This window comes from Silene latifolia, unplaced genomic scaffold, assembly GCF_048544455.1.
Source record: "Silene latifolia isolate original U9 population unplaced genomic scaffold, ASM4854445v1 scaffold_382, whole genome shotgun sequence".
NCBI lineage: Eukaryota > Viridiplantae > Streptophyta > Magnoliopsida > Caryophyllales > Caryophyllaceae > Silene > Silene latifolia.
In genome coordinates, this window is record NW_027413309.1 from 73,261 (window position 1) to 87,975 (window position 14,715).

Sequence of the window (14,715 nt, forward strand, 5' to 3'; positions counted from 1 at the left end):
CTTTTCATTTCAATTTATATTTTATTTTATCTTTTAGTACTAAATGTGATTTTCTTTTCAGGTAAGTATTATCTAGTCGATGCAGGTTACTCAAATTCAAAAGGATATTTGGCACCTTTTAAGGGAAAAAATGCACGTTACCATCTTGCTGGTTATAAGCGATCGAGTCAACCTCCAACTGGGTATTTTGAAATATTCAATTTTGCACATGCATCTCTTAGAAATGTTATAGAGAGATCATTTGGCGTTTGGAAAAACAGATGGAGAATATTATTTAACATACCCAGTTATAAGTTTTCTACACAATGTAAAATAGTGGTTGTAACTATGGCGCTACATAATTTTATTCGAAAAAATGCGCTGAAAGATGAAGAGTTTGATAAGTGTGACGCAGATCCAAATTATATGCCTAGCGTAGAAGATGAAGATGATTTAAATGAGCATGGCGATGAAGATGATTCAGATGAGCATGGCGATGCTGCAGATGATGAAAATATGTCTATTGTTCGTAATTCTATTGCTACGTCTCTTATGAACATGAGACGATCTTAAAATTTTTATTACAAATGTTAACTTTATCTATCTATTTGTTGACACACTTTTGATTTGACGAGGATGTGTAATCATAATAATTTATTTTCGATATGTCATAATTATATATTTGCTTGAATTTCTTAAGTTGGAGATTAATAATGCAACTTTACCAAAATTTTGATCTTCTTAAACCAAGTTTTCTTATTCTAAATATGTTATTAATAATGTTAGTTTAAAAAGGAAAAAAAATTGGAAAATAGGAAGTAGGCCAAACACATCCATTTGTTAAGAAACTGTTTTTACAAAAGTTAGGCCAAACACCTACAACTTTTCCAAAAAGTAGTTTATGAAAAAACTCCTTTTAAGAAGTAAAAACTCTTTCACATAAACTTGGCCAAACAGCACCTAAACTTGAAAAGCAAAAACCCATTTTTGAGAATCGAGGCCAAACATGCTCTAACTGTTCAAGAAAATTAAAATATAATTATATAGAAATTCGTTTAACTTAAACGACATTTAATTTGTGATCCTATTATATACTCCATTACAGCAAAATTCATTAGGTCATAGTCACCTTTGGTAAACACGGAACAATGGAGAGAATCGAAGGGACGAGCAACCATTGAAAGATCGATATAACATTACGTGTGGCACGAAAATTTATAGCCGCTGGAATATTACCTCAAGTTTTTTCTTTGCTTTCCTTCTTTTCATGTTTTAATAAATACTAAAAGACACAAACAGAAAGCTTTGCTAAAGCCTACAAATAACTTACAAGCACCAAACAAATTGCATTATCTGCAATTTTTCGGATGGTAAATAGATCACTAACTAACTAAATTAAATCAAACTCCGTGTACAGTACAGAAAAACTTCATGCTTGATTTTCATTGATGTCGCTTTTTATCCCGGTCAAGATAACCAACACGGTCAATCATACCGTTCTCTTCAGATAACTCCCCGGACACACTATCACGCCATCTTTTTGAATTGGTTGGTATATCTTCCGGACTCCCAGCCTTTCTCTTATGGTCGTTTGACTCGGGTGAATGATTATCCCAGCTGGGGTTATCCAATGTGGACACCTCACCTTCTTCTGCATTCCCCGACTCAAGACCGTGCAATCGCTGACCTTTCAAGCCTACATGGCGCTTTTCTTGCTTACTCTCAGCAGCTGCCAACTCAACACCCTCTTCCAGCTCCTTTAGAATAGGATCAAACTCATCCATTGAGTCTTTCTTACGAATCACATCACCTCGAGATTTCTTTCTCTTTTCACGTAATTCTTTCAACTTGTTTGTATCTATCTTCTCAATCGTTTCAAATGGCGACTGGGTTGGCGCAGCCTCTTTGGATTCTATATTAGTATGGAATTTGTCTTTAGCCTGTTCCCCGTCTTTTATTCTATTTCCTCCAACATTTTGGATCTCCTCCAAACTCTCCTGATGAACAAGTGGCTCGCGGTCTTTTGGGTCCTCGTGGAATTTGTGGTCTGAGCTGCCACAGTCATTACTCTTACTCTGAGAGCTCCTAGGAGGTCCTTCAAGTTTGTCTGAATAATCGGGCAATTGATCGGCAGTAGCTCCACCTTGAGATGAGTTACCATTAGGTAGGTGATTTTCCGTTACAGTCTTTGACGCTGCCCGGTTAGCTGCCCCTCCTGCCACACTACCCTCAGCTTCACTACCATGGCTAGGCAGTGCTTTATTTTGTTCATACAGTTCCAACATTTGATTGCTGACCTCTACAAGAGCATAACAATGCGTGTGAGTTCAACAAACATTTCATCACAGTTTGAGATAGATAAATACATTAGGCTTCTTAAAACGATCCGCTTCTGAATGAAGTAGGGAAGAACAGAAAAAGAAAGTAACTAATTGAATGAAACAAATCACAGAAAACATATACTATCATCCCAATTTTAACTTCCCCGTTTGACTTGGTGATCAATCATCGTCAACTATGACCATAATTTTCTCCATATCATGTAAAATTTAAAGTTTGTCACGTGATCAAAACGAATTCATTTCATTATTTTCTTAAAAGTAAACCAAGTAAAAGGTATTCCGGATCCTTCAATTCTACTTCGGTTTTTAAAATTGTTTTAATCTTTATTCTCGATTTAAATTTGAAGTTTTTTTATAAAAAAAAATAAAAAAAAAATCCGGACTTCGATTTTAAAAACCTATAAATTTACCTTGACTTTGTATTATGTTTTCGCTCTTCCTTTTGTTTTTCATTTTTCCCTTTTCTTTTTTCGCATTTTGAGGTGTGCGTTCACCCATGGACGGTTCTAAAGGATGATTCATGTCAGCCGATCCCAAATCATTTTGGGATTAAGGCTCTGATGTTGTATTTTCTTTAAACAAAAAATTGGCTGTTAACAAAAACTTGTTTGACCAACGGAGTAGAGTGTGGGCAATAAAAATGAGATGGAGGGGGGTGTCTACTGCTACGGTCCCATAGCTAGCTTAGTTAAAGGACTAACCCTCCAGTTGACGTGGGGTGACATCGAACTCTTGCCACCAAACCTTGTCGCCATCAGATGGAAGTTTCACTTTAAGGAACTTGGCCGCAAGAAAAATGGCACCTGCTGCTATGTGATGAGACATAAACTGCAAGCAAAGAGATGTCCGCAGCCTACATGGCCAATTTTTAGAGTCAATCAAGGGTATGCAAGAAAGATCTTCATCTTATAGTATAAGATTTTCAGATGCATCATACCCATCATTGACAAAATTCCACGCAACCTGTGCCAGAGCATTCTGTGCAACCTTGAATTTCTTAATCGCCTCAACTAGTGGTTTATATGGATGTTGCACATTAAGATCAAAACCAAGAGTTGCAAGCACAAGCCTTTCTCCGACTAAAATTAGCTCTTTTTGCTGTTCATACACCTCCTGCAATATTATTCACAACAATAAGGATCCACATCTTAGCTCTAATATGTACGGTAGAATCAGGGATCAGGTTTCTAGTGCTCGAGAGCAAACACTTTACTGAGTTACAGACTATACAGGATACCAAGAACGAATTAAAGCCAATTCATTTTGTTTAACACAGAATTTACTTGTGAGAACTATGTTAAAATTATGTCACCCATTCTCCCCAATTTCTAATTCTATAAGAAAATCATATGATGGAGACAAAAAAAAAAAAAAGTCGGGAACACAGCGAGACTTATGATGTGAAGAACGGTAGCACATAACCTTTTAGAGAAGACGGTGAGAGCAAAAAAAAACAAAGCTAGACCTGTCTTCTCTTGAGTTTTCAAACCAAAGGTCATCATGAATCTAAAGGTTCAGTTCATCCATGAGCCATTCCAAATTTCCCTAAGGTCCTTTGTCAAGGCAAAATTTAGCTATGGAGGTGGACAAATGACCAAAGACTATCTAGAACCCTTTTCCATCAGGAAGGGCAAAACAGCTCCGAGTCCTACATCAAAACAAATAGCAATACCAAAAAAAGTTCAAAAGAAACTACGTTACTATGCAGAACGGTACCTTTTGCTTAATCTTCTGGGCTGCAGCAGGATCCTTTTTATGAATGATCTCATATGAAACAATGATAACATCTTTCAACGGCCGTGGAGTCTCTTCGACTTTCCCTCCAAGAAACATACAAGCTGTGGCGACGGTCTACATTCACCCAATATGCAAGTCAGAAAGTGTCCCAGATTATAAATCATAATTTGGTTAAAAAGTCCGACATAGAGAAAGTATGGGTTCACTTCAGGTATGGGCATACCCTTCTGTCATTCTTAGCATGAGATTGGCGCAGAAAAAACCGGTGACAGAAAATAATTGCAGTTGCAATTGTGACCTGAGGTCTGCAGTATTGAAAAACTTATATGTCAAAGCTCCAATAAAACTACAACTGATACACAACACATAACAAGACAAAGAATCAAAGTTCGTTCTACTGGGTTTTCCAAATAAATAAATAAAATAACCACAAAAAACACATTGAGATGGTTCAGTACATTTATGCAAAATTGCAAACCGCTAAACATATTTACCAAATTGACTTGCACTGTCGGATATACTTTCACCACCAGACCCAATGACAAGACCGTGAGGGTAGATGGCAAATGATTTAGAAAAGGTTCCATGCTTCATTCTTTCCCCTTGGAATGAAAATAAAATAGGTGCTAATTTCTTTGATTTAAAGTCATTGTGATGACTTAAGTCAATCCTTCATACATTGATCGCTGAGACTCAAATTAAAACATTTGAGATCTCAAACATGCTACCAATATCGAGATTCGAGAATGAGCAGTCAAAATAGTAGTAATAACTAGCAAATTAACAGTCTCTTTATGAGGGAAAACCCTGAGTTCGAAACTAATATACCTATACAGTTTTCACCAAATCGAACTCATATGAGCCTACTTGTCAGCCCATTACATAAAGGCTAAAGCTACAATCCAAGCTTCGGAAGACACAAACTAAGAGCCCTGTCATGGTGCCCCCTCTAAAGATATCAAATTGACTTGAGAAAGGAGAGTAAGGGTTGAGTTCCATATGTTTGGAAGATGATTCTAGTGGCGATTTAGTGGTTCACTTGACATTGCTTCTATACATCAAGAATACAAACTTCATTTTTTGGAATTGATACAAAGTTGGAGTCATGTTGTCATGTTCTCCACTTGAATCATCGCTTGTCTTTTCTTCCTTATATAGATAAGACGAATCATGATAGCATAATTACTTTGTTCACATTATGTACATGTTGTCAACTTACTGGTGTCATTTCTACAAGGTTGTCACCCCCACGGTGTGTTTTCTATATTGGAATCACCCGCTGGTTGTTATCCAATGAATACCCACACTTTTCACCCTCGCAAAAAACTCTCACAAAGTTAACTAATTGTGAAACGCTTCCTTTTATATCAAATCTATGTAAACGCTTATCTTTCTCACTTCCAGTGGGAAGAGTCAATTTTCTGGCCTTTGACTCCGTCGCGTCATAGATTCATCTACCCACTTTAAGAAATTACACCCACATTCTCACTCTCTCTTAAATGAATCTATGAGAGAGTCAACTGCCGAAAAGTTGATTTTTCCTACCAGTGTGAGAAAGGGAGACGTTTAACATAATATACTCAACATCATCAACAGCATTCCCCAGTGCCTAAATTGTGGGGTAAGGGGGGTCGGATGTACCAAGTCTTACCCTTGTGTTAGCAACACAAAGAGGTTGTTTAACATAATACTCATCCTTACAAAATACTCGATTTTGATCAACTAATTATTGAAAACTCACTTTAGACAATATATTATTCAGCTGCAAGCAGCCAAAGCTAACACCCACGAAGGTAAAGATTATAGTCTCAAAATAATTGAACATTATTGGCAACATCATGAAGCCTTTCACACACTTGCCACAAATTCCTTCCTTCAATAGCTTTCATTAACGCTGCTTCTCCTAGGTACTACACTTGCACCCGGAGCTCAAAAAAGGAGGATGATCTGATTTTTTTTTTTTTTTTTTTTTTGGACTACACTTATGCCATTAGATTGATTACTACTGCCCTACACTCCTAGCACATTCTAGTTTCCACACAGCTAAACACCATTCCTTAACAATACCTCACATCCCAGACTATATTCTAAGAGGAAGTGCAAAACAAGTACGCTAGGAGAAAGTATCGAGTGTATAACAGCATGAAATGAAAAACAAACAAGCAGCAGAAAAGGAACGAAGTTTTGACACCAGCAACAGTGTAAGGATACAGTCAAAAATCAGTTTCAGAAACCATGATATCACAGCTGCCGACACTCATGGTTAACCTGCCCATATTCTAGAATAATAATATTTCTAGCATGATATACAAGCGCACGGTAAGGCCCTAAAATCGTGCGGGGGAGGGGGAGGGGGATATAATCAAAGAGTACTTACACTTTAAGTCTCATCCCCAAATCCTGCAGAAATGTGCAATATGACTTGCGCAGGTAAGCTTCTTTCTTCAAATCAATACCATCGGACCTAGATGGCGAATGTTCTTCAATTTCTTTCCTAGAAAAGTACCATCGGCCACCATCCTCGGATCTTTCTTGAGACATTCTGTGAGACCCTGCTTCAGCAGATTCTCCAGATGCCAAACTAGCCATTATTATCTCTTGCAACAACCACTCCTAAACAAACAACCTTTAGAACTTAACATATAACTCAGTACCAACAGTCAACTACAACTACAAAAACTTAGTTTTAAAAGGCGTAAGGCAAAGGCGCACTCCTCAAAGACCCAAAGCCGCGATATTTTGCTAACAAAGTCATATTTACTACCCAAATTTCGTACAATAATGCGAAATTTAGACTTTAGAGCAATGGATAATGTGGCAAAGAGGAAGACATCAATTACACAGTAGCGCCCATGGACCGTGGTAGCTGCAGTTCATCTACAAGGGATACTAAAGACAGGCGAGGCGTTAAGGGGATCGCCTCACTTAGCCTTCAATCTAAGCACACGTACCGCGTCTTGCTATACCAAGTACGAAAACTGACACAAATTCAAGTTCACTAGCCCTAGCCTCGAATACGAAACATCCCAATATATGATATAAGTGCGTCAACATGATCCCCAAATCAAATCAAACAAAATCAAGCTATTTCGACGAGCAATCGAACAATAGGGTTAGCTGCAGATTTAGTAATACAATAAAACAAGTAAAAAAAACCTAAATAACACTTTTAATCCAACTAAAAGAGCTTCAATTATACTACTTTTAATCCAGAAACCTAATTTTTCAATTCAACCCAATAATTCAGACAAATCCAGAAGATAAAATTGATGATAAAAATTGTACTTTTACACAACTAAACTTTCTTACGTAATTCGTAAAATTAAAATATTATAAAACAATTACCTGAATCGAATTGTTGGGTATAGATTGAATACGCGTCGAATTGCAGCGTTTCGTGATCTACAACTTTAATTCTTCAATGATTGCGTTGTATGGTTAAGAGATTTTTGGTGATTTTTTTAATTTAGGGTTTTGCAATTTTGACCTGCGATTTCTGGGGAGATTGGGGATGCGAACTGCGAAGACCGATTGCTGAAGGCGTTCGAATTCCCAACCCAATGGCCTTAGGATGGCTGTGTCCTGTGTAAATAAGTCGACTCGAGTCGAGTTGAGTTGGGTGAGTCGATTTGATTCGACAAGCATTTTTTGGTTAGCTTGGTTAAGAGTCGGTTAGATTTAGGTCTATACGGTTTTGAAATGTATCGAGGTGTGTTTGTACTTTGTTTTTTTTTTTTTTTATCCTATGGCTTGATGAGTTCTTGGTTTAACGTATCTCTTGAGGTTAAATTTTAGTTGAATTTGAGCAAATCCGAGTCGAGTTTGAGCTCTGATTTTTTTATTTTTTTTTTTTGTGAAAGCCTACCAAAAATCCACTTTCTCTTATAGAGTAACATTTTGTTGTTGACCTCATGCATGACTCTTTATTCGCTTAACCCTACCTTTTTACATTTTAAACTCCTTTCATTTAACCTCAACTCAGCCTCACATTTCATCACCCTCTCACTCGGGCATCATGTAATGAAGGTGGGTTAGTAGTTCATTTCGTACATAATTAAGTTTTAAGTAATGATAGAAACAAATGAGTGTTTCATCATAAAAATGCAAGATCTCTTGAAAGTATAGTTTTCATTTCGCTCTTCTCTCAACAAACTACCTACATACTACCGTTCTATTTTCAAGGACTAGTGACCATTGTATTTGACACTGGGGTGGATTAGCATCTTTTGATTTGTAATGACTTGAACTTGTGACATTATGGTTACAAGTTGAATTTCCCGCTAGGTTATTTACAGGTTAGGGAGGATGATTCTCGCATCCCTGCCTTAAAAGCCTGAATTTTGACTTCTTTTGCATGGCAGGATAAAGTGTAGAGAGGAAGGAGGCATTAAGTTTGCAATTGATGGATCGGGTGCATTCACCCACTTGAACCGTGACCTTTTTAGCCACTCCTTGGACACGACTCATCTTCCCATTGACAAGTTTCAAGATGCCCTTTACTTGGCTCAGAACCAACTCCAGTTGGTTGACTTTTTTCCTTAGTCACATCGTTGTACATGGCGTCCTAGTGGCTTGTGCTGACCTCTTATTCACCACCAAATTCACGTGCATGAGTCCTTGAACTTCTTGGCGAGAGGTTCCTCCAACTTCCTTATCACACTTATTCTTGGAATCTCGATTGGACCTCGTCATCATCTGAATCTTCTGATGGTATTCGTCTAGCGCCTCTTCCAGACTCTCTTGAATTCCCTTTAGCATGTTAATTATCATTAGGCCGTTGACTCTCTCTTGTTGGAAAATTCAACTTCGTGAATAACCTCTACCACCCCCACTAACAAACCTCAATAGCTTCCCACCATCACCACCTCCCCTCCCCCCGCCACACACCACCTTAGCCTTGACTTTGCCTTCTACAACGACCTAAGGTGATTGTCGACGAGCGACGTCCCTATCTTCTGCTAGAAAACTTTCCTTCACTGCAATTGGCGCTTCCACTTGCAACTAACAAATCAAATAAGTGTTCTATTCAAATTGTTGTCCATACTATAAAAATTTTATTAGATTTGAGAAGTTGGTTGTTTAATAATTGAGAGAACTTGGTTAGAATTTTTTTGGAGCTAAGGCAAACAAATTGGAAATATTGCGCAAAAGATATTGTAGAGGGTAAAAAACTGTAAAAATAAATTTTGGATAGTTTTACTTACAAGAGTCTTTCAATAATATAACCATTATTTTCATGCACAGTAAGTCTCTCTTAAGACAGTAATGTCCGTTAAGATAAAGACGGGATAAATATGCCTTCACTTTTTGTTAGTTTCTAGGCATTATCTTTTTGTTTAATTCAACATATTTGACCCATTTTAAATTTAAAACAGATATTACCGTTTTAAAAAACAGAAAATAGTACTCCATTTAGTTATTGTAATACTCTTACTACGAGCCTCTCTAAATTGAAACAATAAGTCTTGATATAGACGGGTGGGGCGAACAGATGGGTAAAGACCTCTAATAAAATGGGTAGGGGGGACAAGGTGGGACACCCCCATATGCTTCCCATTTTATGGCAAATGGGTATTTTGTGAGGGGAAATGGTATCCGTCTATACATATAGACGGATAGTGTCCGTCTATAATGAGAATTTGTGAAATTGAAAAGCTCTTCAAGTCTACAAACAACCAAGCACATATTTGTTGTGCTTTACATCCCACGATTAGAAAAACTCTCAAAAGTGTGTAAAAAAAAAAGAACTTTTGCTTGTTTAATGTAGGGCAATTATAATGATGATAAATTTTGTCAAAATGACAACATTATTATATGGAAAAAGCATGTTTATTTACATTTATGTATTTTTATGTAAATTTAAATATTTAATTAATTTGAATAATCATAATTGGCCTCATAGGATTCTCTGTCATTAGATTTGAAGGGGACCCTTTAAGCGTAAGAGGGTCCTTGCTCATCATCAAAAGATTTCGAGTACTCTTATCCATCTAGCATGACATAATATGTTTTTCACTAATTAATCACTTCCTAATTCTAAAAGCTTAAATATTTACCGAGTCACGGTCATATCATAAGATCATGTTACACTGTTATCCAAGTTTATGTCGTTTGTGATGAATAATGAAAAGAAGTAAACATTTGAATAGACAAGATTTTGAAAGTAGTTTAGTTGGTAAATATATTTGTCTAACTCGGTTTTAACTTTAAATGTATTTCGTACTTATTATTAATAAGGATGAAAGTTGTAATTAAGTTATTGTTTGATTGTAACTAATAGTTAGATTAGTTGCTAAAATCAGTTTATAAGTGAATATTCCGTCACAGTGACTTGAGTTGAAGTCATATGCATCTAATAATACATTTATTTAAAGAACAAGAGTTAATTCAAGTGATAATGTTGGATGTTCGATTCTTACCGGCAACATACCGTGCTCATGTGAACCAAAAAAAAACAATACATTTATTTACATTTATTTACATTTATTTAAGGTAAAAACTTGTCTATGTTAATATGACGTTTTGTAACTCCTTACGACATAAATAATTACATTTATTCGTCAATTGAAATTTTAATAAAAAATAATTACATTTATACTTCTACATTATTCTACTTTATATGGCGTGTCCACATTTAATTGTTAAAATTTTCAGACCTTTTGACATTAACTAAGCTACGAACATAAAAAGGCAAGCTAGGAACAAAAAATGATGTGTAGTTGACTAATTATACATTTGATTGCGTTACAATACCGAAAGCCTAAGAACTTTTTTTGTTCCTTAGCCAAGCTAGGATTCCTAGGAACAAAGATGTCACAAAAATAATATAATAAGGAAAATGAGAGATATCGTCACCTGATGTTACCTAGTTCATACGGGTATTGTGATTTCGAGGGCTTCTCAAGCAAGGTAGAAAGGTCGAGTCATCTCCTCGATCCTTCTCCTAAAAGATACAAATCTACGAGTTATTGTATAAGTATTTCCATGAATACTTCCGAATCACTAAATTAAAACCTATTAAATTAGTTCATACATTTCAGTTGGTCTTGCTTAAGAAACCATTTTAATTTAAAATCTCTCGCAAGTCACAACATCCTTTAGTGCACGTCTATTTTAATTGGATATAAAAGCCGTCTTAAATTAATAAGACGTTGTTAAACAAGAAATGGTGAAGAGAAGGAGCCTTAGTAATCATATGCATGGCAATTTATTGAACCACCCAAATACAATCTCATAGGTTGAAAATGGATCACCCATTTTCTAGCCCGACTATTTTGACTATTGTGAAAGAGAATTAAAGAGAGATCATTTAAAGAGAATAGTGTTTTTATGTTTGTGTTTGTTGAACAACTACTTATTGCTAAAGACACTATTATAAGTCATATCTTTAGATTACAATGTTTGTTAAAAGTATGCTCAAATCTATTTCACTTGATTTTTGTTCCCTCTTTGGTGTTTAAGATTAGGATGATCCAAATAAATAATCAAATCAAATAGTATGGAAAAAAATTAACACAAATGATTGTATATTGTTAAAGGTACTTCCTCCATTCAATTCCACTCTACCACTTTGCTTTTTCACGTTTGCCAAGGCGTGTTTTACACGGTAAATATCGTTAGCTACGTATTTGCAAAAATTATAAAAATTAGATATTTTTAATGTACTCGTAGAGATGAATCAAACAAGATCCCACGTGAATGTATTTTCACTTATATATTGAGAGAAAATCGAAATTGAATGTGCATTTATGAATAGTATAGAAAATAAAAATAGGTGGAATGGAGTTGAATGGAGGAAGTATGATTTTATGTTTGATAGCCTGAAATTTGGACGGATACAATTACATGAGTAACTATATTCAAACATGTTAGTTATCATTATAAAATATTATGTTGAATAGTTCGCATATTTTTCTATTACTCCCTCCTATTTCCTTATATCTTCCCCTTCTTTTGAACACAAAAATTAAGAAAGGAGAAGAAAGAAGGAATAAAGTAGAATAAAGTATTGTAAGTTATGAAATTTATAGGTGAAAGAAAATAATAAAGAATGAATGATGAATAAATAATAGATAAAGTAATGAGAGTTGTTGATTTTTTAGGAGAGAGAAATTAATAAAAAAATGAATGAAACTTACCAAAAAAAGGAAAGAGGGAAGATAAAACTTGTGTGAAAAAGGAAAGAGGGAAGATAATAGGAAATTAGAGGGAGTATTATTTTTCTATGAATCACTTTACTTTGGAATTAGTTTCATAGTAAAAAACTCTTTTATTTGGGAATGCGAAAAACAAATGAGAAAAAAATGAACAAAAAGGTCAAAAGCTTTACATGAATAATGAGGGCAAAGAATATGAATACTAATATTAGTGTAAAATCGAGCTTAATTACATGACTAGTGTAGAACCTGCGCACAAATGCGCGATTTTTTAGATAATAATGTACAAAGACGTTAAATATTATAGCTTGGTAAGCGGATAAGAGCGAAAATTTGATAGTTTTCACACCAATTAAGATTGATATTTAACTGAAACTAATTATATAAATTATTACGTAATTATTAAAAATAATATTATTATACAATTACATTTACCAAAAGAATAACCTCGAGTAATGACTTAATTATACAATAAAATTAGAGAAATTGCAAAATGAGATAGTCAACTTATAGAGTATCTTTGTAGCAAAAAAAAAAAGAAAAATAGAACTATGAAAAAAATTGTGGAGAATATTTTTCTCATATCATCCCCATTATTAATGCAATCCCACATGTATAGTAAATCAAAATATCTCATTAATGTGTGTTTACAATTAAAAATTAGTAATAGTATCTCCTATTTATGGTATATAATTAATACTTGTATGATATAGTGCGAGGACCAATACAGAATATTTCACTTCAGCGGAAAAAATGGAGAGACATCTTATTCTTTTAGTAGAAAGGAGATGTGTTAAGTTACTTTCTAAAGTAATCATTATTGCATTATGAAAAATTTAGCAACTTATAGTTTATATTTTAATACCAATTTTATTTTATTATAATGAAAAAAAATCATAATTTTGAATTTAATTAAAATATTAGAGTATAATTATAATTATAATAATTATATTTTAAGGAAAATATAAATATTTTAAAAGAAAGTTTTAATTGTTTCCTTTAATATGGCAAATGCATTTTGGAGTGAAAACTAAGAAATTTTTTATTCTCTTAGTAGTAGTATTATACGATGTATTACATACATTAGTTGGTATATATATAAAGGCGACTACTAATCTATGTCGATAATTTAAACTCATTCCGATAATATTGTTTGAAGTTTTGTGTTAGGTGATATTTATAGTTGACTAGGTAAAAGACTATGATTACCTTCAATCCCTTGTCAATTTAGCATATATGTTTTTGTTTTAGTACACCATATCATTTGATTGAGTCTAGATTTAAGCTGCTCTGGGTAGAATCAGTAAAACGGTAAAATTCTCCCTCATACTTCATGTTCTAAGATGATTTTATTTTTCGCGCTTGAACTCGAAACATCTGGTTAAGTTAAATAACACCTTATTAGTTAATCCAAGTGCTCATAAGTATAGTCAATATAGCATATATGATGTCAATACAAGAACTATAATCATTGTATAATCTAAATGATTAAATCAAAATCATGTTCCCTTTTACAAGTAAGGTAGTAAATAGGTGAATGACATCTATAATACACTTCTAACAAAGTGATTCTTCTTAATTAATTAAAGCAAATTAACATGATTAGTATTTACCATGATTAAAATTACTATAATGTCACTTTTTCACCACGTTTTTAATCCTTCATAAAAAGTTACAAAATGTTGTATTTACTTAGCCGAAATGTTGAATATAAAAATGAAAAGTAAAAGGTTGAGGGTATATTGGAAAAAATGATTAGTTATGAATGGCAATAATAACTAAGAAGTTCACTATTCAAGTAAATCATTATGCATGGAAGATAATGTTGAGTTGGTGTGGTGCAAGTCGAGAAACTCACAATTACTATGTTATGAATTATGAATGAATTCAAAATCGTACTCCTATATCGTCAATGATAAAAAGTTACGTTCATGATCACTTAGATCAACTGATAAGAAATTTTGTGTATAAGTTTTTGGTATATAGAATACAACTGTGTTAAAACTCATGAGAAAAAATTCTTAATAGTTTTACCCGACTCAAATTCAAACTAAACTATATGAAATACATGAAAAAAAAAACGATAAAATATTGCAATTCTTTTTAAGAATTGGAATTGTTGTGCGGAAGCGTGAATATCACGTGTTGGGCCTCTGCTGCATCTGTGTCCACAACCCATAATAGTACGATATTGTCCGCTTTGGGTCAAGCCCTCACGGATTTATTCCTGGGCTCCTTCTCAAAAGGCGTCATACTATTATAATTTCTGGACACTTATAAAGATGATCTTCCATCTTTATTCTACCGATGTGGGACAAGGATTTGCACCCTAACAGGAATATCATGAAAACCATGTATGTTGAATATCAAAGTCTGCATTATGAATTTTTAATGATTTTTACCGGCTCAAATCCGAACTAAATTGGATGAAATAAATAAAAAATACTATAAAAAAGTTACAACTCTTTCTTAGAATTGGGATATCTTGAAAATAATACTTG

At 34.2% G+C, this 14,715-nt stretch overlaps 1 protein-coding gene across 1 annotated transcript; it reads right to left on the reverse strand.

The window, feature by feature from the left end:
- Positions 1-1,144: 1,144 nt before the first annotated feature.
- Positions 1,145-7,646, reverse strand: LOC141639417 (cyclin-T1-3-like). The gene is made up of 7 exons (XM_074448549.1): positions 7,404-7,646; positions 6,436-6,671; positions 4,282-4,363; positions 4,038-4,172; positions 3,259-3,434; positions 3,023-3,174; positions 1,145-2,278 (listed from the first exon to the last, which is right to left on the reverse strand). Exons 2-7 carry the CDS (start codon positions 6,645-6,647, stop codon positions 1,422-1,424), a joined length of 1,614 nt encoding a protein of 537 aa, XP_074304650.1. The 5' UTR covers positions 6,648-6,671; positions 7,404-7,646; the 3' UTR covers positions 1,145-1,421.
- Between the last annotated feature and the right edge of the window lie 7,069 nt (positions 7,647-14,715).

Bases quoted from the DNA above. Each gene is read 5' to 3' on its own strand.
- LOC141639417 (XM_074448549.1), bottom strand. From the start codon at position 6,647: ATGGCTAGTTTGGCATCTGGAGAATCTGCTGAAGCAGGGTCTCACAGA. The intron at 4,364-6,435 runs GTAAGTACTCTT...TCAATACTGCAG, and splicing joins TTGGGGATGAGACTTAAAGT to ACCTCAGGTCACAATTGCAA. The intron at 3,435-4,037 runs GTACCGTTCTGC...ATAATATTGCAG, and splicing joins CCCAGAAGATTAAGCAAAAG to GAGGTGTATGAACAGCAAAA.